Source organism: Emericellopsis atlantica, assembly GCF_019669845.1.
Source record: "Emericellopsis atlantica unplaced genomic scaffold F5Z01scaffold_5, whole genome shotgun sequence".
In the NCBI taxonomy this organism is placed as follows: domain Eukaryota; kingdom Fungi; phylum Ascomycota; class Sordariomycetes; order Hypocreales; family Bionectriaceae; genus Emericellopsis; species Emericellopsis atlantica.
This window is the reverse complement of record NW_025764707.1, coordinates 465175-486569: the sequence shown is the minus strand read 5'-3', so window position 1 is coordinate 486569 and position 21395 is coordinate 465175. Positions and strand designations below refer to the sequence as shown.

Genomic DNA, 21395 nt, shown 5'->3' with positions numbered 1-21395 from the left:
GGGTCGCACGCCGCTGTATATCCGAAATCCATCCCCTTCTCCCTAGAATCCCCCGTACCTCACTCGGTCGCATCCGCTATCCACTACTCCAAACAAGAAGATCAAGCACCGACAAGCATCCAAGGCCAGGTCGACGCAGGTCGCAACCCAAGAAAGACCGGCCGCACCCTCCAGCCGAAATACTAGACGTATACAAAACGCATCCCAGCACCATGACGACCAATATCCAGCTGGCCATCGCGCCCTCGGCCGATACAAGCTCTGCGTGCGTGTACCTGCGCAGCGACCGCTGCCACTATGTCTTTGGGCGGGTCCCAGAGGGCTCTCAGCGCACCATGGGCAGTCGCAAGGTTGCCTTTGCTGGCGTCACGCAGATCTTCCTCTCTGGTGCCACTGGCTGGGACCAAGTAGGCGGGCTGATGGGATTCATGCTCACAATTGCCGGCGCCGCCAACTCGTCCAAGGAGGGCTACAGAATCGACAACCTCGTGCGACAGGGACAGGGCAAGAGGCTGCTGGAGGCGGCCCGGCATCAGGGCGTCGATGTGCATGGAGGCGACAATCTATCCCATCTGATGGCGTCGCAACGGTCAGTCCTGTTGCGGCAGTCGATCAATGCCCGCATTCACGAGCAAAGGACAGACACAAGGGAAAGTAACAAGCCGTTGACGGAACCAGACTGGCATGACGATGTCGTTCGCGTCTGGAAGGTCCCCGTCACACGCGAGCGATCCAGCAGCCCGCGAAAACGACGTAGGACGAACGGCCCAGAATCTGACGACAAGGCCGACGTGACGGATGCCGACATGGAGAAGTTGGAGGCAGAAAACGCGAACAGTGCCGAGGTCGCGCGTTACATTGTCGAGAAGCAAATATGGAATGGCGACGTACGATTCAACCCCCTCGAAGCTTGCCGGATCCGCGATCTCACCCCGTCGGACGATGCCTGCGTGATAGAGAACGGGATGCCGCGACTGTACAAGGGACCTTATACCACGGACGGCATGGAACCCCCCAAGGCTGGGGACAAGGCTTGGATATGGCGCCACGGTGACATTGGTCCCCGCCGCAGCAACGTGGAGACCATGTCCTCAGACAGAATCCCTCTCCGGACGTCGTACAGCCAAATATCCATGAGCTACATTGTCAAGATGCGCGACCGCAGAGGCAAATTCGATCCAAAGGCTGCCAAGGCCTTGGGCGTCCAGGTCACCGACTTCAAGCGGCTCACGGCTGGTCAGACGGTGACGACGGCCGACGGCAAAGAGGTCACGCCAGACATGGTCATGGGCGAGCCCATCCGCGGACGAGGACTCATCGTGGCCGACATTGAGAGCCCCGACTTTGTCGAGTCCTTTATGCAGCGGCCCGAATGGGAGGACCAGGAGCTCATGTCGCACATCTCGGTCATGTACTGGTTACTCGGCGCAGACCTCTCCACGCACCCCCGGATCCGCAAATTCATGGACGACAGACCCCAGATACGACATGTCGTATGTGCCCCGGACACATGCCCCAACATGATCTGCAACCCGGGCCCGGCGGAGCTGCAGATGCGTCTCCGACGTCTCGACCCCGACCGCTTCGCCGTTCTCAAGTACGACAATGCTGTCAAGACGCAGGCGCCGCCACCGAAATCCAACATTGAGTTCGGCAGGATCGGCAGATCTGCGCAGCTGATGCCCAAACTGCTATTCGAGGACGACAAGGCGGCTCCCTTTGCGGACCTCATGGGTGCCTACAACTCCGTCGCAGACAACGTCCTCGCTCTAGCCAGGAAATGCAAGGCTCAAGCAACAGACCCGGACTTCCTGGCCAAGATTGAAAAAGAAGAGAAGGACATTCCGGGTCGCGATACAGAGATTACATGCCTTGGCACCGGATCTTCCGTGCCCTCAAAGTACCGCAACGTGTCGGGCACGCTGGTCCGCGTCCCTGGCAAGGCAGCCTTCCTGCTCGACTGCGGTGAAGGCACGCTTGGCCAGATCAACCGCCTATGGGGCTACGATGGCGCTGCCGAGGTCCTGCGTGACCTGCGGTGCATCCTCATCAGTCACCTACACGCAGATCACCATCTGGGCACCACCTCTATAATCAAGGCGTGGTACGAACAGACCTTGCGGGATGGTTCCAACGCCAAGCTCGCCATCTCATGTGTCCCCAAATTCAGGTCCATCCTGCAAGACTACGCCCAGGTGGAAGATTTTGGCTTCCACCGGCTGGTCTTCCCCAACTGCGAGGACGAAGCCTCCTTCACCTACGCACAGGCAGGCCTGCACTTCTCCCACGACCACGGCCTCAAGGCCATCCGCCGCGTCCCCGTGCCGCACTGCCCGCGCTCCGAGGCCGTCGAGATTGAGCTCGCGTCGGGTCTCCGGGTGGCCTACTCTGGTGACTGCCGTCCCTCGCAGGCGTTCGCCAAGGCATGCCGCGGCACGCACCTCCTGATTCACGAAAGCACCTTTGGCGACGACAAGGCCGACCACGCCAAGCAGAAGATGCACAGCACCATGGGCGAGGCCCTCCAGGTCGCCAAGGACATGCAGGCGCGCAGGACGCTGCTCACGCACTTCTCGCAGCGCTACGTGAAGCGGGAGGCGTTGAAGTGGGAGGGCGAGGCCGGCGCCGGGTCCGTCCTGCTGGGCTTTGACTACATGACCGTCAGGGTGGGCGACTGGCAAAAGGCAGCCTGCTACATGCCGGCATTGGAGAAGCTTTTCCAGGAAGACGGGGAAGAGCCTGACGACAGCACTGAGTCATGATCAAATGTACACTATGGATCATTTTTGTATAGTAGAGTAGCAGATTAGACTCATGTGGCAGCAATGTGTAGGACCTAATGACGCCTTGGCTGGCTCTGGGGTCTTCTAATAGGTGTTACGCAATCATGGGGAGGCTGTTTGCGCATTCCATGGGTGTTGTCATAACCAGATCAAGGTGTCTGGCCTGCTCATTTCCATTCATGCTTCCGCAATGTGCGCGCCCCTTGAGTCTCAGCAAGAGTTATCGTGACTATCAACCGAAACGCCGAATCCACTGCGCACTGTAGACATAGGAACAAACAGCATATACAAGCCGATATACTCCGCGAGGTGACATGACAGATGTGCAACCCTCATCCAGATATCCCCCCCAACCAACGAAATCAGAAACTCCATCTTTATGCTATGTCGTACTCGGGTCGTGACAATGACCTGTCGTTGATGGACTTGGCCTGCGAACTACCAGGTCTGTTGCTCTGCATACCTCCCTTCGTTGAGTCTCTGCGCTCGTGAAGTTAAACGCTGCACGCGAAGCCGCGCCGCTTCTGTGCCATCGTCGCTGTGTGCCATCTCCTTGAACCATTCGTGCTGCAAGGCTTGATGGGCCGTGATGCGTTGACTTGGATCATAGACGAAGATCTTTCGCAGAAGATCTTTAAAGTTCCTCATAAATGGCGTCGTGGTGGGTATCACATCCTGCCGTAGTTCGTTAGTCATGTCATGCGGCTGAAGTTGCGGCTTGCTTACGTCAAGATTCCTCATCGCCTTCACAAATCGACGGGAGCCTCGGGTTGTTTCGGCATTGGGGTAGTCCAGCTTCAAGCGTTTGAAGTATCTGTACGCGACATTAGCAACATCATTAGCCAGAGGGACAGCTGAGGAGCTTACTTTGCAGCGCTGTTAGCGCCGTGCCGGCTGGAACCCTTGTTGACCTGCTGTACCAAGTGCGAATCAATTTTGCGCCCTACAACTGCCTCCATCATCGCAAGGTGCTCCAGGTTGTCGTGCGTCTGGAACAGGGCGTCTCCTGTGTAGAACTCGACTAGGATGCATCCGATGCTCCAGACATCGCAAGGATATGACCAGCCCAGGCCGAGAATGATCTCCGGGGCACGGTAATGCCGCGTTGACACGACCGAGGAATGGTACTCGTCTTGAAAGGTGGCAGATCCAAAATCGATGAGTCGAATCTCTGTGTCCAGCAGCACTCGCCTTTGTGCAGCCGTGCGGTTGATGTTTGTCGATGAGGACGGAATTCGCCGGTTGTATGTGAACGTCTGATATTGAGCGTCACAAAGCAAGATGTTCTCGGGCTTCAGATCCGTGTGGATCAGATTCAAATCATGGAGGACTAGGACTTGTCAGCGCTGTGTGCCGCAATGCTCAAAAGGGTTGATCGTACAGGCAACGCTAGTGAATAGCTGTCGAGCGAAGCTCTGGATCTGACTGTTGGGGAACGGAACAAATCCATTGCCTTTGAGAAAGTCAAAGACGCTCTGACTGAGAAGGTCCATGACGATGCAGATGTGCCCACAAAAATCGAAGCAATCTCGGAGATGTATGCATCGGTTGCGGTTCTCGTCGTCATTTGCCTTGAGAGTCGCAAGAACCCTCAACTCGATCTTGGAAGCATCGCGGTATTTCTGGACAGACCGGATGATTTTGATGGCAACGTCCTTTTTGCGGTTGACATCATGCGCGAGGACGACTTTGCCAAAGGTTCCCTGTCCTAGTAACCGTTTGATGTAGTCTACGTGATGTCAGCATCGAGCGTTGAGAGTAGGTGGTCTGAGCTACGCACATCGGTCGGTTAGAGGAGCCTCTGGAACAATAATGTAATGGCCGTCGTCATCGTCGACCTTGGTGCCCTTGAGGCGGGTCTGCATGAAGCGTCAGATAAGGCATGCCGGGTAGGGAGCGGAGGACGGCCACTTACATCGGGAACCGCACGCACTCGTACATCAGGTGCTTTCTTCACAGGCTGTGCCGGAGGCTTGTAGGTAAGCATGCGGCTGCCGAGAACATCCGTATCCCTGCGCTTAGCTTCGTTGGCGACCTGCTGCCGCGTCCTCTTCCGCTTTTGTGGTAACGACATGTCGTCCAGGTATCCGTTCGAAGATAACGAAGTGGCAGCCGTGGTGTTGAGGGCGGAAGTTGTGCCATCACTCGATATGCTAGCCCCCGCCGGGGTGTTGCCATGGGAGCTAGGGTGCTGAAGGCGATACTTTTGGCTCTGCGTCTTGTCGACCTCGTCCTCTTTGCGGCGCTTCTTGGCGGGCTGTCGTACGGCCGATGTATTGGCGGTTCCACTTGAGTGAGAAGACGTCACATCAATGTGGCCATTGGTCCGACTCGAATTGCCGTTGGCGAGCTTCCGGGTAGTGTTCTGTTCTGGCTCTGGGGTGTCATCGGGGATGACAATGACTTCCTTGGGGAGGCCATTTTGGTAGAACGTGTCCCAGTCGGGGCCCTGAGATCGTCGACGCTTCTTGGATGGTGGGTCGGCCATTTCTGGTGCGCCGTAACCGTTGAATTGGGCAGGTTGATTCCTCGAAGAACCAACAGCTACGCCAGCAGTGGAATATGTGTACTCGGTATTTCGATAGGAAGCGTGGGGTGGTGGACGGGGGGCAGAAGGTTGATGGTTCACGCCATCCACAGTCAGAGGATAGCCTCCCAACGAGGACTGTAGATGGGGTGCAACGGAGGCACCACCGTTATTAGGGACGACCGTGAGCGGCTGGGGGTTTGTCGAGGAGCCGCTGGAAACTGACGGGGCCGTTGCAGTCGTTATCGTCGCCGATGAGGGCGAGTTGTGGTTGGCAACGTAGCGATAGTTTGCGGAGACGCCGGACCGGTGGTTCGAGTGCGGGTGCGCGTACTGGTGATGCGGACTGTGGTGAGCGTAATAATTAGACGGGGGAAGCGTGGCCACGGCCGTCGTAGGCGTCGACATTCTCTACAGAGGAGTCCTCGGGTGCGTGAGGGGACTGGACTCTGCTGAAGAGGATGGACTCGCGAAGACTGGAAAGGCTCAACGAGGCGAGGGCCTGGTGGGCAGGTATGACGGGCAAGAGGCTTGGGGCCCGTATGGGGTCGAGACGACTGGACTGGACTGGACTGGACGTGATGTGCAGCGCACTTCAGGGCTGCGCGGGCTCTGGGTCAGCGCTGTGAAAATCTGTGGGGACAGTGCGTTCCGTCGTAAGATTCGCCTGCCGTCGTCGGACTGGCTGGAGTCGACGGCCTGTGAACGTGATCGAGTCTAACGCGGTGCCCTCGCGGGATTGCTGAAGACAAGACACAAACAGGACAGTGTTCACATTTATCAGGTTGGTCGCCGCAACATCTGGATAAAGTTTGCATGCAACTGGGGGACACCGTTGGGCTGGCCTGGCCTGCTTGGCTCTGAATCAACAATGCCGTGGAGGGTAGGCACGACCCGAGGTGCTGCGCCGCAACATCCAGTCCCCTGCCCGGTCGCTATCTGTGCTGCTCCAGGCTCATTGCTTTCCCTATTATTGACGTGCCAGAGGTCTAGTCCCTTGAGTGTGCGGCGTGGTGCCTCAGGCCATCAAACTTTCTCCAATCCAGTCGGCCGTGACCGTCAGTGGAGCCCGTCTGCGGAGGTGGCGCTCTTCCTCTTTAGGACTAGCCTCTCAACACACATCGCGTCAGGCGATGAGGTGACCCTCGGTCACGAACTCAAGATCGACCTTCAGAAGTTCAGAGCACTGTTGTTGTTGCTGTTAATGAAGATGCGAATGACGCTTGTGTCTCTTCATCGCCACTAAGACTGTGATGCTACATGTAAATTTTTGGGTGCGCATTGATACTATAATATTAGGCTGTTGATGCAATTATGCAACTTTGTGAAACAACGTGACAGCCAACACTACGCCGTGCGCCGCGCGCTGTCTCTCCAAACAAACCATCGCCCATTTGGCTTCGCCCTTATTAATCCGAGGGATTCCTGGTCGAATCCTAAGTACAATTTGAGTTCAAAACACTCACCGCCCCCGTACCGAGACACGCTGGCGTAAGTGATACAGGGTAAGTAGAGCCGTTGAGCGTCAAGCCACCGGCGTTAAATATCACGCTGTGTCAATTTGCTCATCCTGCGACTGGAAAAAGGAAAGAAAGCGAATTGCTCGCACAGCCCGCAATCTCAAGTCAAGCGGAAATCCAGCAGCTAATTGGTGAACCACGAGTCCTCGTTAGGCTTTCAGTTTGAGCGATGCAGGTCAAAAATCCAGGGTCCTCCTGCAGTGCAAAGTACATTCCGAAGTCGCATTGCCTAATGCGGTATAGAGTCCACACGGTCTCCCGGCAACGAAACTAGTTCCCGTCATTGTTGACCATATATGTGCGCACGGCTTGAATCATCGTAGATTCAGGTCATCTTGTACTAATCAAGGACCTGGCCCAACCACATGCACGATGTCGCACAATCGAGTCGCGTAAGAGGCGCAGTATATGGCCCCGCGTTGCCCCGAAACAAGAAGTCGAGTTCAAAGAAACATATATCGAAATACTGTTAGTAGTCTAGGAGATCACTCAAGCTCAAAGTCTCTTCGGCCACCCGTCCCTGCTGGAGCCGTAACACTAAATGCACGCAGTTCTGTGCATCAACGGACAATATACTTCAAGCTAGGTTTAAGGTAGATAATATGGTACCTTAGTCGAAATACACAGTTTCACTATAAAACCTTAATCGAGTAAACCCCAGGGGAAGCATTCTGTATCATTTTGGACTATCATCGTAAGGGTTAGTACCCAGCAACAGACGCCAAGCTAAGACGGTTTCGTAATTCTCTTGATTGACTTGCCTAGACCTCAAGGCAGACCAAACAGCCTCCTGTCTTTGCTAAAATACTCCATGATGCTGCAGCGCCTTCAGGCAAGCCGATGCAGACTCGATGTGGCGGCAAACCACCTGCAATGAGAGGGCTTCACCTTGCAAACCCATATTCAACACCTCAAATCCATTAGAGCCAGACAACTGCCGCTCAAAGATCACTCAATTATCGAAAGTGGCCTTGGAGATGAGACAGTAGCCAGAATCAATGGCGTCGCTGTCCTCGCTCTCTCCGTTGCAGGCTTTGTCGCGGACCTTTGGGGGAACAAAGTCACCAGAGACAGCCACTCGACGTCGACTCTGAGAAAAATTGTCGCAGCCATAGTCAAGGAACTCTGGCTGAAAGAGCGTGTCTTCCATACTTGTGTGCGCCGGAGAAAAGTACAGGTGCCTGTAGCCACCATTCGAGGACACCGGCTGCGGCAGCCATGTTGGATCAAGCTGCCCGCCAGTGTTGCCTTTCGCAGAAGGCTTCTCCGGCTTGGGTTGAGGTTCGGGGTGGCCTGGCCGTTTCTTGGAATCGCCTTTCTGCTGACGACCCCTGTTGACCAAAGACTTGCGCTGAGCGACGGCAACGCCGGTTTTGGCGACCCTCTTGCACAGAGCAGCGAGATCTTCCTCAAGATCGTACACACGACAGATCAGGGGGTAATCAGTGCTTTTGAAGCTGTTGATTTCTTTCTGCAGGGCTGTGCAGCGCGACTCGAGTCGTTTCATGGCTCTAAAGAGATCGTCATCGTTCTGCTCGGAAGGAAGTGGGCGTTCGCGAGCAGGGGGGTTCGGAAAGCAACCCATCAGATAAGAAAATTCCCTCGCATCGTCTAGATCGGTGAACTTGTCCTCCGCGGTCGACATGTTGACCTAATCCAGTTGTGTTGTAGGGGGAGGGGGGATGCAATGTAGAACTGAGTTGACGGTCGTTGTGGTGATGCGTTTGAAGGCCAAGGAAGAAAGGAGAGAGGTCAGAGTCTGTTCTGATGATTGTAGAATAAATAGAGGTGATCTGAGGGCAAAGTGACTGGGTGTGGCAGCGAGGCCGCCAGTGACTGGACCGTCTCATGTTAACGCCCTGCTTGGAACATGGAACAAGCAAACGACAGCGTACAGTGAATGAGCATCACCTGTGTGAAAGGAGCGTCTAGACGGTATAATAATTTTATGGATATAAAACAAGATGCCCTGCCCCTTGTGTACATGCAGCCCCGCCAGCGCCAATGCTTTAGCCACCGCCCCTAAATACATACATCCATCCAACATGAGCCTCATATAAAACTTTGTCACATCCGTGCACATACAGACGCACTCACTCATTGAGTGCCTGCAACGCCTGCGTCAGGGGTACAACCCTCAGACTCCTCCCTCTGCGCAACCCGCCAGTCTCTTTCGTCACAGTCGGGCTGCGGTCATCTTCCCACTTGCGGAAAACCCTCTTCAAGTCTCGCGGCACACCCTCCAGCACCACCGTGCTGATGGGCACAAAGGGCCTGTCCTCCATGCCGGCGGCAAGGATCGCGTATTCTTGTGCAAACTCGAGAGCGTTGCGGAATGACGGGAAGTTTGACCCTGCGCGGGAGCCAACTATAACGTACATCTCGAAAAACGCGTCGAGCACATAGATGTTGGTAGACAGCAAATCGGCCTGGCTGAACGGCGAAATTTCGTAGATCTATCAGGTCGAGTTAGCACAGAACATTACCGTGGGTCAAAGTGCCTTACCTGCTGGGGTGAATCGGCATCAGAGCAGAACAGTCTGCCGCCGTACTTATCATACTTGGGCTTCAGTCTCCAGTGATCAGCCGAATGAGGCTTCGTGCCGGGGGCAAACAGGTTCCAGAAAGCGTCTGGTTCGGACTCTTCTTCGCACTCGACGAGCTCGCCCGAGGGCGAGAGCTCCATGCCAATGAGTCGTGCGCAACTGAGTTCATCGACAGTGCTTCCCTTGCCCTTCCATAAGAAGCTTTTGCCAGCCTCAGTAATCAGGTAAGGAAACCCAGCACAGAGGCTGCTCTGGAGGAAGTCGACCTCGTCAAAGACGACCTCCCCCAAATGACGTCGACCGCATAGCATCCTCTTGGCAGTGGGTTCAAACTTGCTGCTCGAGCCTCGTAGAACGACAATGGCTCCGCCCAAGGCCTGCAGGAACTCTGAAGTCTCGCTTCCTTGTCCGAGTCTGATCATCTTTCCGCCCCTTGACTTTGCCTCTCTTTGCGCAAAGAGCTGTGCGTCATCGGCTGTCGCGCGAGAAACTCCGTCGCCCACCCAGAAATAGACGTTGAGGGCCTGAGCCCCCGACTCACTCATAAACTCATGTGTGCAGATGTACATCTCGTCTTCGAACAGCGTTCGTTCAAACTGCTGCTGTATATCCAACGTCTTGCCACCCCCTGAGAGCTGGGCCATTCGTACATCCAAGGTCTTGACTTTACCATGGCCATTGGGCTTCGAGGCCAGAAGCTCAGCTGCATCGAATCTGCAGTCCTGTTTGGGGCGGCCAGGCCCGAAGAACTGTGTCAACAAGGTCGACAGTTCGCTGCTAGCCTTGGTGGGCGAGCGAATTGGCGATCTGCTGAGAGGAGGAGAACGCACGCTCGCAGACGGTGGAGTAGGCAGTGCTCGCGTGGGTGATCCCGGCGATCTCGACATGCTAGGCAGCAAGTCTCGATCAAAGGTCTCAGGGGGAGACTCATGGGTGCTAGAGGGCGACTTGACACCGCCACCAAATCGCGAAGCGGCACTTCGCACAGGAACCGTGTGCTCGCGGTCCACCTTGGTGGGCGACAGCGGTTGCGGCTCCAGCGGCCGCTCAAACTTGGTCGGTGACCTCGAGCCAGTACGCTGGTGAGTCATTCTGATCGGCTGGGGAAGGGAGTCGGCACGGCTGCGGACAGCAGAGTCGTCTAGGAACCTGGACATGCGATTCATATCGAGCTTACGCGGCGATCCTGGCTGCGACACATCCCCTCCCGTCTTATGGGGTTTGATGGGCGACACAGGCGCAGCTGTAGGCTTGTCGCCTCCGGTGGGTTGGCCGCGGATTGGAAGTACGCGAATTGGTCCTGCATCAGGGGTCCTGGTGCCGATGGTCAGAGGCGTCGGGCGACTGTGAGGCGAGCCTTTCTCCGGTGTCCCGTTGACAGAAGGTTTAGTGAAAGGCTTCGGTGCTACTTTTGGCGATATTGGTTTTGTCCCGTGGCTTTGTGGGGGAACTGGCAGAGCCCGTACGGGTGTGTGAGCTTCCTCAGAGTCAGGCTCAGAATAGCCTTGCTGATGCGACTTGACCTCCGGTGCCTTTTGCGGCTGAGTAGACGCTGCGGTCGTGGGTGCTTTCCTCTTAGGGCCGCGCGCACGACCCTTAGTCATGTGTGTCAGCTGAGGTCCAGGCTTTGATGGTTCATCAGGACCACTGGCCGGTGTCGCCTCATTTGCGTTCCGAGACTCTCGGGATCCTTCAGAGGACGCGGGAGGTGGCCCTCTCGCGAGTATACCCGCCAGTGCAGGGTTAAATCGATCGGCCAACTTGCCGCCTCCGACGCGGCTTTGAAGTGATGAAGGCGCGCTGGTCTCTTTTGGAAGGCTTGGTAACCGGCGGGTGGCTGGGTCAGAGGGGCTTGCAGCAGGTTCCGTAGAGACCCTTGTGAGACGCTCGGGAGAAGGGCTTAGCACATGTTGCGCCTGAGGTGACGAGGCCCCTGGTGACGATACTGACGATGGCTTCGGTGCAGGTGAGGGTTTGAGAACATCGGAGGTCCCCGACCCTGCGGTGTTGCCTCTAGCATTTGGAAGCTTACCAAGCTCGCTTCGACGTGCTAGCCCTTCTGGCAGGGGTTTATCAGCATCGGTCACAGGGGTTCGGGTAACACCCTTCCCCTCATGCTGTGCCTTGTTGAAGTCCTCCTTCTTCTTGAGAATTGCATCCTTGAATTCATCCTTGCGCACCGACTTTTGTGGTCCATCTGTTACGTTGAGCGCGTTCTTGCCTCGAAGGATGTTACCCTTGAGCTCATCCGGAGCCACGTAATTCTGGGTTTTGGTTCGGCGCAAGTTGCCAAGCGCATTTTTGAACTCTGGCTCGGCAGCTTGGGAAGGGCCAGAATCTGCAGGCCGCTGTCGTAGATTTGCTCGAAAGTCCTTCTTTGGGGGAGTCTGGGGTTTCGGCTTTGGAGCAGGTGGTTTAGCCACAGCAGCGGGCATGGATTCTTCTGCTGCTAGAGGCTCGGCAGAATCATCGTCGCCGCTAGCCGCAGCCTGTGGCTCCTTCTTAGCTTCAATATTAATGTGTGAGGGCTTCGAGGGGACTCTGGGGCCCAACGATGGCCTATTGCCTCTAGCTGGTGGCGAATAGATGCCTCCAAGGTCAGTCGTGTTGGACTTGATTCCAGTTCCCATGGGGGAGGACCTCAGGAGACCGCCAATGCTGACCTGATGGCGATGAGACACTGATGCAGGGCGCCCGGTGTCACTCTCTGCGGGACCGGCAGCCTTTCGGTTCAAGGCTTCCTTCCAGGCTGGTTGGCTCGGCGTCTGTGGCTTGGGCTGAGGCTTTGGCGACTCGGGCCTGTTGAGGGCCGTCTCTAGCCAGCTCGATTTTGTCGGACTCCACCTCCTCGTGTCCATGGTCTTGGAGGGGCTTACGGGTAGCGCAGTATCGATGGTGTGGGACTGGCCCTCGGTCTCCGCTGGCGAGGTCGCCTCTGACGCTGTAGTAGTGTCTCCGTTACTCGCTTGTCGCTCGCCGTGTCGCGAGGTTGGTCGACTCGAGCTCGGGGTCTTGGAATGGCTGCGGGGAAAGGCAGGTCGATCACGACCGATGCCATTGCGGCTTGGGGTGACAGTGTCTGCTCTCGTAAGGCCAGACGTTTGTACACTCCATCGTTTCACGCTGTCAGACCTTTTCATCATGGCGCTCTGAACGAATCCACCCATTCCTTTGGTAGGTGAAGTGGGTCGGCTTGAGGACAACCCGGTCGGCGATTTGAGTAGAGTCTCATCGGAAGACGGCTCGAAAGATTTGTCGAAACTAGACTCGGATATAGGGAGGGGCGAAGCCAGCCCACCGCGAGCGGTCACAGTTGTCGTCGAGCTGGTGGCCGACGTCGATCGCTCTCTGGTATTGTCAGACATACCAGGCAGCTGAGCCCTGCCTGAGCTCACATCTGAGCGATCGTCGTCCTCCACCTGATTGCGCCTGTATGCTGCTGAGCCCTGTCCCCTTTCAGAGGTCTGGCGAAACCAAGACGGGTCCTTGGCCAGGAGGTTTTGCGCAATCTGGTCCCTCGAGAAGCTGGGTTCGGTTGCTGAGAGCGGCGCGGGTTCTGGCGATCCTACAAGGGACCTCTGGGTTGCGTTTTGGGCCGCAACCATGCTCAAGGGCCTCGTACCGCCTCGTGACGTCGGTCTTCTCTGCCACGACATTGTGTTGGTGCGCGTAGGTGGCGTGCTTCGCTTCTCGGCATCCGCAGGTGACTCGTTCTCCTTTGTAGGGGAAGAAAAGGTCATGTTTTCCGAATCGCCTTCTGTGTAGGCGAAGGATAGCTCTGCCGAGTCCTCGAGAGCGGCTGGCAAGTCTACTCGTGGCGGTTCCCCAAGTCGTGAGGTTTGGCGACTCGATCGTGGTGACGGCGTGTTTGCTGGCGAGGATTTCTGTGGAGATATCGACCTGGCGCGTTCTGCGCGTCAAGAGCATTAGCTTCGCTCTGGTGGTATAAACAATGACGCTGAGAGTCCGGACGAAAAACTGGCCAAGAAAGTGGGCGCACAAGTCGCACGGCTGTGAATGCGCAACAACAAGTCAGGCTGGCAGAAGACTGGAGGGCCGCCGACATGAGCACGCCACCCCAGCAACTAGGCATAGGCTATGCCATGCCATGCCATGCCATGCGGTGGATATGGGTATGAATGAGATGATTACGCACCTTCTCTTCGGGCCTGACGCTCTCGCTTGGCAGCCAGATATTGCTCCAGTTCACGGGCGCGGACCTCGTCTTCTTCAATTTGCTGGCCTCGAAGGCGCTCGACCGATTCGAGGAATTGGGAAACTTCGTCTGACATCGCAATGGCTGCAGCTCCGGCTCGGCATGACAAGGACCGTGTGTGTGCTTAAGATGGCCGGCAGAGGTCGTGATTTAGCACTGTAAATCAAATCGTTGACCGTCCAGGAGAGGGAAAGCGAAGGATAATGGTATAAAGAGTACAGAAAATGTTCGTACGTGGGTGAGACAGGCCAGCCTGCAATGTTCAGGCACATCCGCCTTTTTCTTCTGGTGACGTCCGGCGGCTGGAGGTGGCCGCTCCAGTCCAGTCCAGTCCTCCCCAGGCACAGGACGCTAACTACCTGAATTAACCCGCCCACCACGCTCAATCAGGGCCGCTGAACATGCGACCGGCCTGGATTGAATCAAGACATATGTAATACTGTGCATGAAATGAGTTCATGTGCTCCTTGCCGTCATTCAATGCATCATTGTCTCTTGCATCTATTCACGCCAGTACGTCCAATACTGCGAATTTGCTCCATTCGGAGACAGTTCCCCAAGACCAGTCGGTTGGAACCGGCTGGCCCCCGTGGCGTTTTGTTTACTTGAGTTGCGCAGAGTAAACACAGCCAACAAACCCCGCGTCGCGATCGTTGCCCCGATGTCGTCGTCAATATCCGACCATCGAAGTCTAACATGTCCCAATTATTCGTCATAATTGGCCCAAACAATGGAAGAGATACTCCTAGTTCCACTCATGCTCGCCTAGCAACTTTCAAGTTTGCCACGGTTTTGCGTCAATCAGTGAAAACCCCTCAACCTCATGGCGACCACCGCGAAGGCCAGACCACAATCAGACTAGCTGGACGTGAGACAACAAGAAAGTCAGGGGGAGCCTCAGTAGAGGAAGAGCCTCTTTTTGGCATCCGCAACAACCCACGCAAGCCCTTCCTTGAGATTCCTCCCTGTCATGGCGCTGCACTGCTTGATCTCCCACCCATGTGTCCGTATCGACCCTAGATCGAGTGCCTGCATCGTCAGCTACTTGTCCAACAAACTGGAACATTACGACGACGATGCTCACAGTGATGATCTCTCTCTCGTCCATACAACCGGCGACGTCTGTCTTGTTGGCAAAGACCAGTAGACTTGCTCCCGCCAGACGCTGTGGTTGTCAGCCCAGCGTACATCAACTTCCGCCTGCAGACCTACCTCCTCTTGGAGCAGACCGTGAAGCTCCTCGCGACAATCCTCCGTCCTGAATCGATCCGTTGCATCTACCACCCAGATCAACGCATCCGTCTTTTCAAAATAGTTTCGCCAGTACGACCGCAGCGTTTTCTGTCCGCCGACATCCCCTGCTAGAGTGAGACGCTGTACATCCGCTAGTCTTGGTGGGCCCTCACATATGTTCAGCTTGTACCCGTCGTAGTCGATGGTCTTGATGATGAAGCCCAGGGTTGGACTGACTGTATTCACGTCTTCCCCCATGATCTTCTTGACAATTGTAGTCTTGCCGGCATTGTCGAGGCCACTGACGCCCAGGTCAGTCGGGCACTAGAGCGGGTGGGCTCGATGTGTGACTTTACAGCATGAGGATACGCATCTCCTTGTCCTTCAGTCGCGCTTTTCTTAGAATCGACAGCATCCTGCTTCACTGGAACGATGCGCGGGACAACCGGTACTTCAGCGCGCGGGCAGCTGCGATATCTACGAATGGAGGAGTGATTGTAAATTGATGTGAAGTTGGCCGGACGTTTTGTGATATGCGTGATTGATGACTGCACTGGCCAATGCCTTTTCCGCCGTAGTAGAGACTGGCCGTAATTAATGAGCAGGCTGAAGGTGTTCCGCATCAGGCTACCATACCTTACCCTGTACCTCGACCTGCAGGCCATCAATGCTACGGACCAACAAACCGAACAGGCGGATTAATAGCTGAATTTACAGAGAGTCATGAAGAAGATTCGATTCTCTGTTAGTATTATTGATGACATGTATCAACAAGGTATTGGGTGTGGGGACTCGTTTTGAATTAGAAGGTGGCACGACTGTCAAGAGCCAAGTGTTTTCAATTGTTCAGAAATCTCAAACAATAACCCCTAGGGTGTATTTTCCATAGTCTCACACGGGTGAGCAATTCTCACTCCCGAGTCCTCAGTCTCACCTTCATGTTAATCCTCAAACACAGATCAGCGTACATACATGTACTCTTCCCACCACGTCCAACCCTCCAACCCCCATCGTACAGGCGATCACACATCTTCCAAATAAGCCCCAGGAGCCTTGTCGCGCACAACTACACCCGTATTCAACTGCCACAGCTGCAGATCGAGCCAGGCACTGTCGCTCCCACGGTCGGTTCGTACAGCCATGTCGAGGTGAGCGACCTGTTCAAAGTCGAGCTTCTCCAGCAGCCCAGACTGCCAGGCACCATCTGCCTTCTCCCCGCGTTGCACAAGTACTTCCACAAAGAGGTGGGCATAGTCGCGGACGTTGAAGTTCCGCATCCGCGAATAGATGGACATCTCATCCGCACACTCCCACTTGTAGTCGATTTGGCTCTGGTACCCTGTGATGATCCGCGTCAGGACACAGTCCAGCAAGCTCTGGCCAATCTTCTGACGGCGATATTCTGGGTGCACCACGACACGAATCTGACCCGAGTGGCGGGACCCAGGGCATGCTGTTTGCAAAAAGCCTACGCGAGCCTCATCGACGAAAGCAAATCCTACCACCTTTTCGGCCTCGCATGGCTGGGCAGCTCGAAACTTGACATATTCTTCATGGGCCTTCTCGCTACCCTTGGGCCAGCTGTGGAGATGCAGCAAGACGTCCTCCTGGAAAGCGACAACAAAAGGCCGATAATTGCTGATGCTCCTGTCGAAGATGTAGCGGACGTCCTCCGCAGTGATTGGAGCCGATGCGATGATCTGGGGCGCCTTCTCAGCCTGGCTCTCCATTGTCATGATCTCTGCAATCTTCGCCATGTCTCCGATGACAGCCGGCCGAATAGGATAGTCTGACTGTGGCCACGTCGGAGAAGGGGTGCGCTCAGCTTCGCGTCGTGCCCATTCTTGGTCAATCTCTCTCTGTTGTTTCTGGTAGGCCACTCTTCTTCTGAGGTCCAGATCTTCTCTGATGTGAAGGGCCGGTGTCATGTTTTGGCGCTTCCACTGCATTCCAGCATCCTCATCCAAGTCAGGGAACGGCACCGTGCTGGGGTGCTGACACGGTTGAAGAAATTCGCCTGATTCGGTGTCGATGTCCTGATGCTGCCTGTCTGGGTCGCTAAGCCTGGCAGTGAGATCAGTGCACTTCGAGACGCGAATCGCCTGGAGCCATGCGTGTACAAAATGTGCAGACTTTGGTTGAGATCCATCGCTCTCCCATGAATCAAGTCCGTCAGCTCTCAGAGAACACTCATCGTGTCCATTGTCGCTGTTCAACGACAATTCTGCTGGACTTCCCTTGGAGTCTTGCCCAAACAAAGTCCGATCATCTTTATGGGAGAATGCAGCTGTAGAGGATTTCGCCTTGAGTTGCAAACTTTGTGCTTCGTTTGACGCATCATGTATATGGTCATCCGAGGATTGATCACCAATGTCCGAATGGGCTGAGCTAACGATAACAGATTGCGCAGTCGTAGGCATGGAGGGATGCTTGCTTGTGCACTGGTCATCGCCAAAGCGGCCACCATCAGGGGTTTCTGGCGAAAGCCCCAGTTGGAGAGTCAGTCCCTTCTGTTGCTCTTTCAAGATTGGCGTTGTGTGTATGTGCACCGTGCTCGATGTAGCTGCCACCTTGGTCGGCGTACATGTAGCTAGCCATTCGCTTGCGCCGTTAATGGCAGCACTGACTGCCAGTCGGGGGGTTGGCTTCGACTCTTTCGGCATTCTGGCTTCTGGAGTGCTCTGCGGGCAGGTTAGCGTTGAAGAGATAAGTGAAGCAAGGAGGCATGCTTTTTCGGTAGGAGACATTTGAGTGAGCGTGGTGCGAGGCCTTGCACGCCGGTAAAAAGAGCGACAGATGCTCTTTATGCCTTCGGAGCTACCAGTGTTCAAGCTTCTGACAGTTGTGAAAGTGGGCCAAGGTCAAGGTGAGATGGGTTTGTGAGAAGGCAGTTTTGACGCAGAGGACCTAGGTAGCTGAAAGAAAGAGGGGAATAGGCGCCTATCGGTCTGTTATCCCACTGCAAGTAGTTTGTAAGGGCTGATTACAAACCTCGGACGAAACAGAGGGACCGTGGGCGGAAATCAACCCATGTTTGTTTAGCATCGCATCAATCAAAAGCATAAGGTATTAATGATACATACGCCGCAGACCTACCCTGCAAAGTCCTGCCTTCAAGAGAGACTTGAGAGATGTCTACTATTGAGCCTCGAATCTAGAATATACTCGAGATGGATTTCATGAAGCTGAGTTCACGTTAACACTGGTAGAGCAAAGTGACGAGTATCTCGGTTACGAAGCTAGAGTGATCAACAGTGTGATCTAATAAGCGATGAGGAGTAACAGCATAGTCAGCGCGGTACACCTGAATAGTAGGAATAGCAGTGGTTATTAGTTGTTGCTGCTGTGATTGCTGCGGCGAGTCCACACCCCTTTTCTCCTTGATTGTTGATATCATACATACTGGACTGAACGACAGATGCAAAAAGTTAGAAGTATAGGCTGCAACGTCAAAATCAGAATCAAAACGACAAGCCCTCGAGGTCCTCGAGCTCTTTTAGTTGTACGTTGCGTTGCACAGGATGAAATACTGACAATATCTTAATGATTAGCATTGTCATTGCTGTGGTTGTCCGTCTAGGGACGTTGAAAGGGGCTAGCGCTAGTCCAGTCACCGCCGAAGTCGGTGTGGGGTCCGCTTATCGTCCGTCGCCTTTGACAATCTTTTGGCGGCACAGCGTCCAGTCGTCGCACACTTCACCGCTCGCTTCTTTTGCCCATTGCCAGCCACTCGCTGCTGTCGCGCTCTCGACAAGCCGGCGACGTCTTTGCGTTAGACTGTCCTTCATTAATTTTCGCCGGCGAAATCCACAGACGTTCACTTCGAACCTCCGACGCGCCTCCGCTCGCCAAACAGACCGACCAGCGAGATGTCGGCGTCCTTGCCAGGTAGCCGCGAGCTGCCGCAGTCGCAGTATGATCTGAAGACGTACATGGGCCGAGTGAGGCATTCGGTCGGCATGACGGATCCCAGGTGAGAGACAGCACTGGTCCGGCGGCTGTGATGATCAACCGGCGCGCGCGACAACCATTTGCGACAAGGAGCTAACACGATCAAGCACACTCTTTGCTGGCTCCTCTGGCTTGGAAAAGGCGAAGCGATTGGTGACGGAGTACAAGACTGGCAAGACCGAAAACATGTCGCCGGAGCTCTGGCACGCCAAAAAGGTCGTTGACTCGACTCTTCACCCCGGTACGAGCGCAGCGCAAACGGGCCAAGTCGAGCCTCTACTGATCTTCGCGTGTGGCAGATACCGGCGAGCCCGTCCTTCTGCCCTTCCGAATGTCGTCCTTTGTCTTGTCCAACCTCGTCGTCACTGCGGGCATGCTGCAGCCTGGGCTCTCGACCTTGGGCACCGTCGGCTGGCAAGTCGCTAACCAGAGTCTCAATGTCGCCATCAACACTGCCAATGCCAACAAGTCCTCGCCAATGACCACGGCAGATATGGCCAAGTCGTACGCCGTTGCGGTCAGCGCGTCCTGCTCCGTGGCCCTGGGTCTGAACGCCGTCGTGCCGCGACTCAAGGTGTCGCCGAGTGCGCGCAACATCCTGAAGAGACTGGTTCCCTTCGCTGCGGTCGCGTCAGCTGGTGCTTTGAATGCGTACCTCATGCGCCGCGGAGAAATCGTCACTGGCATCGACGTGAAGCCGGTGCTGTCCGACGCCGAGAAGAAGAAGCTGCAGGAGGAGGGCAAGTCAGAGCGCGATGTCCCATCGCTGGGCAGGAGTCACAAGGCTGCGAAGCTGGCTGTGTACGAGACGGCCGCCAGTCGTGTCTTTAACAACAGCCCCATCATGATCCTGCCAGCCATGGGTCTCTACTATATCGAGTCCAAGGCAAACTGGTACAAGAACATCCTGGAGAAGGAATTCTTCAAGGCGCGACCTAGGGCCAGAGCTGCGCTCCCAATAGGCATCAACCTGGGTCTGATTGCCGCGACTTCGTTCTGCGCGTTGCCCTTGGCCCTGGCTGTCTTCCCTCAGCAGCAGGAGATCAGCGCAGACAAACTGGAGCCCGAATTCCACGGCAAGGGCGGCGTGGACGGCAAGGTCATCTTCAATCGCGGTTTATAGAGCACCGACGGCAAAATAGAATCGAGTGAATGCCCCAACGACATGTTGAACTGCATGATGTCTTCGAAGCTTGGGCTTTGCTCTGAGTGACTGGCCACTGTCTCCAGGCCAAACACGACACAGCAACCGCCACCAGGTGGATCGACAATGTGAAATACTTCGCAGCACTATATGTAAAAGGTAAATAATGACAAATGCCGCCGCTCTATGGGGTATCGCATGAGTTTACCCGTCAAAAGAACCAACTCCTCCCATTCGTGAACCACCCGCCGTTTTCCCTCATACCGTACATACGTCATTCGTTGGCAGATGCGACGGCCTCTCTGGTCTCCACGATCTACAGAGAACCAACCGTCGTGTCAATGCCAGAGGCAACCGCCTTGGACCCTGAATCGATCGTCGCGGGGACGGCCATGGGACGACCCTGGGCTTTTTCGGACAGCGCGACGAGTTCATGAAGCATCTTCTCCCGGGTGGTACGGGTCAGCTCGTCGACGTCGGCAGCGGTAAGGCCAGTGGTGGGGATAGGGTCGAGAACTATGGCATGTCAGTTTTCTGAGCTGCTGTTCAGAGCAAACCCAACGACTCACCTTTGATAGGAATCTTGCCCGATCTGAAGACCAAATTCTTGACGAAGAGTACATGGCTGTAGTTGGCGACCACCACAGGCACAATCGGTACACCAGCCTGGACTGCCAAGTTGAAAGCCCCCTTCTTGAAGGGCAGCAGCGTGGGGTCCTTGGCATAGCTTCTTGTGCCTTCAGGGAACATGTACACACTCTGTTTCTTGGCGCGAATCTCTTCTGCGGCGCCCTTCATGGCCTCGCGGGCATCCTTGGCGTTCTTACGGTCAATGAAGATGCTGCCGCTCAAGGTCATGAACCATCCCAAGAAGGGCGTCTTCTTGAGCGAGGACTTGGCTGTTACGCTGCAGTACTTGGGGAACATAGCCCCGAGCATGAGCACATCCAGCTCCGTCTGGTGGTTCCCAATAAAGACGGCGGGACGGGTCGTGCCGAGGATGTCTTTGGGATCCTCGACCGTGAAGCATACGCCCGTCGACCAGTACATTGTAAAGTGGAAGAATCGCGCCGTCGCCCATTGCGAGATCTGCTGGTAGCCAAGGAGGGTGAGGACGATCGAGGACAGCACGCCGAACACGGCGGCGACGATGAGGTTCGCATACGAAGCCAGGACACGGGCGGCGAAGCCAGCTTTCGGGATGACGAAGGAGAGCGCATACATAGCGACTGTGAGGGCGAGGTAGCCCAGAAGGCCCGTCGAAAGAGCGCTGGTGAAGGACATGGCCGTAGCTGGTCCGACTTCGGGGGGGCGACACGCGCGCGCGCCGTCTTACTGCTTCACAGATGAAGTCGAGTTCGTCAAGACAAAGGCATGTCCTGGTCAAAGGAACGACTGTGAGGAAGCAATGACAGCTGGACTCGAGAGAGGGAAACAGCCGCGCGACGTCGTAAATGGTGGGGTCGATGGAGGAC

The 21395-nt window shown here is 55.5% G+C and overlaps 8 protein-coding genes across 8 annotated transcripts; 2 read left to right on the top strand and 6 right to left on the bottom strand.

Annotated features, from left to right (window-relative positions):
* Positions 1–212: 212 nt before the first annotated feature.
* Positions 213–2762, top strand: F5Z01DRAFT_617157 (beta-lactamase-like protein; the record flags this gene model as incomplete). The annotated part of the gene is made up of 1 exon (XM_046260959.1): positions 213–2762. One exon carries the CDS (start codon positions 213–215, stop codon positions 2760–2762), a length of 2550 nt encoding a protein of 849 aa, XP_046121041.1.
* Positions 2763–2877: 115 nt separating this feature from the next.
* F5Z01DRAFT_696556 (kinase-like domain-containing protein) lies at positions 2878–5718 on the bottom strand (the record flags this gene model as incomplete). Its single annotated transcript, XM_046266288.1, has 7 exons — positions 2878–3458; positions 3510–3597; positions 3651–4113; positions 4165–4512; positions 4564–4642; positions 4699–5352; positions 5494–5718. 7 exons carry the CDS (start codon positions 5716–5718, stop codon positions 3222–3224), a joined length of 2094 nt encoding a protein of 697 aa, XP_046121040.1. The 3' UTR covers positions 2878–3221.
* A 2064-nt stretch (positions 5719–7782) lies between these two features.
* On the bottom strand, positions 7783–8475 carry F5Z01DRAFT_671562 (uncharacterized protein; the record flags this gene model as incomplete). The annotated part of the gene is made up of 1 exon (XM_046264715.1): positions 7783–8475. The coding sequence occupies one exon, from the start codon at positions 8473–8475 to the stop codon at positions 7783–7785; it is 693 nt and encodes a 230-aa protein (XP_046121039.1).
* A 280-nt stretch (positions 8476–8755) lies between these two features.
* On the bottom strand, positions 8756–13444 carry F5Z01DRAFT_647749 (putative gelsolin repeat protein). The gene is made up of 2 exons (XM_046263005.1): positions 9337–13444; positions 8756–9286 (listed from the first exon to the last, which is right to left on the bottom strand). Exons 1-2 carry the CDS (start codon positions 13114–13116, stop codon positions 8924–8926), a joined length of 4143 nt encoding a protein of 1380 aa, XP_046121038.1. The 5' UTR covers positions 13117–13444; the 3' UTR covers positions 8756–8923.
* A 954-nt stretch (positions 13445–14398) lies between these two features.
* F5Z01DRAFT_453384 (ADP-ribosylation factor family-domain-containing protein) lies at positions 14399–15530 on the bottom strand. Its single transcript, XM_046259844.1, has 6 exons — positions 15467–15530; positions 15182–15409; positions 14999–15126; positions 14805–14950; positions 14677–14757; positions 14399–14621 (listed from the first exon to the last, which is right to left on the bottom strand). Exons 2-6 carry the CDS (start codon positions 15238–15240, stop codon positions 14490–14492), a joined length of 546 nt encoding a protein of 181 aa, XP_046121037.1. The 5' UTR covers positions 15241–15409; positions 15467–15530; the 3' UTR covers positions 14399–14489.
* A 65-nt stretch (positions 15531–15595) lies between these two features.
* Positions 15596–17972, bottom strand: F5Z01DRAFT_647740 (uncharacterized protein). The gene is made up of 2 exons (XM_046263004.1): positions 15784–17972; positions 15596–15724 (listed from the first exon to the last, which is right to left on the bottom strand). Exon 1 carries the CDS (start codon positions 17570–17572, stop codon positions 15848–15850), a length of 1725 nt encoding a protein of 574 aa, XP_046121036.1. The 5' UTR covers positions 17573–17972; the 3' UTR covers positions 15596–15724; positions 15784–15847.
* Positions 17973–18458: 486 nt separating this feature from the next.
* On the top strand, positions 18459–20068 carry F5Z01DRAFT_452658 (Tricarboxylate/iron carrier). The gene is made up of 3 exons (XM_046259843.1): positions 18459–18798; positions 18884–19017; positions 19076–20068. The coding sequence occupies exons 1-3, from the start codon at positions 18695–18697 to the stop codon at positions 19897–19899; spliced, it is 1062 nt and encodes a 353-aa protein (XP_046121035.1). The 5' UTR covers positions 18459–18694; the 3' UTR covers positions 19900–20068.
* Positions 20069–20236: 168 nt separating this feature from the next.
* Positions 20237–21204, bottom strand: F5Z01DRAFT_671557 (uncharacterized protein; the record flags this gene model as incomplete). The annotated part of the gene is made up of 2 exons (XM_046264714.1): positions 20237–20436; positions 20490–21204. 2 exons carry the CDS (start codon positions 21202–21204, stop codon positions 20237–20239), a joined length of 915 nt encoding a protein of 304 aa, XP_046121034.1.
* Between the last annotated feature and the right edge of the window lie 191 nt (positions 21205–21395).

Excerpts from the sequence above, each read along its gene's own strand:
- F5Z01DRAFT_452658 (XM_046259843.1), top strand. The coding sequence starts at position 18,695 with ATGTCGGCGTCCTTGCCAGGTAGCCGCGAGCTGCCGCAGTCGCAGTAT. Across the intron at positions 18,799-18,883 it reads GTCGGCATGACGGATCCCAG|CACACTCTTTGCTGGCTCCT; the intron begins GTGAGAGACAGC and ends AACACGATCAAG. Across the intron at positions 19,018-19,075 it reads TGACTCGACTCTTCACCCCG|ATACCGGCGAGCCCGTCCTT; the intron begins GTACGAGCGCAG and ends CGCGTGTGGCAG.
- F5Z01DRAFT_647749 (XM_046263005.1), bottom strand. The coding sequence starts at position 13,116 with ATGACCTTTTCTTCCCCTACAAAGGAGAACGAGTCACCTGCGGATGCC. Across the intron at positions 9,287-9,336 it reads ATGCCGATTCACCCCAGCAG|ATCTACGAAATTTCGCCGTT; the intron begins GTAAGGCACTTT and ends TCGACCTGATAG.
- F5Z01DRAFT_647740 (XM_046263004.1), bottom strand. The coding sequence starts at position 17,572 with ATGTCTCCTACCGAAAAAGCATGCCTCCTTGCTTCACTTATCTCTTCA.
- F5Z01DRAFT_453384 (XM_046259844.1), bottom strand. The coding sequence starts at position 15,240 with ATGCTGTCGATTCTAAGAAAAGCGCGACTGAAGGACAAGGAGATGCGT. Across the intron at positions 14,951-14,998 it reads CGGGTACAAGCTGAACATAT|GGGATGTCGGCGGACAGAAA; the intron begins GTGAGGGCCCAC and ends TCACTCTAGCAG. Across the intron at positions 14,758-14,804 it reads ACGGTCTGCTCCAAGAGGAG|CGTCTGGCGGGAGCAAGTCT; the intron begins GTAGGTCTGCAG and ends TGACAACCACAG.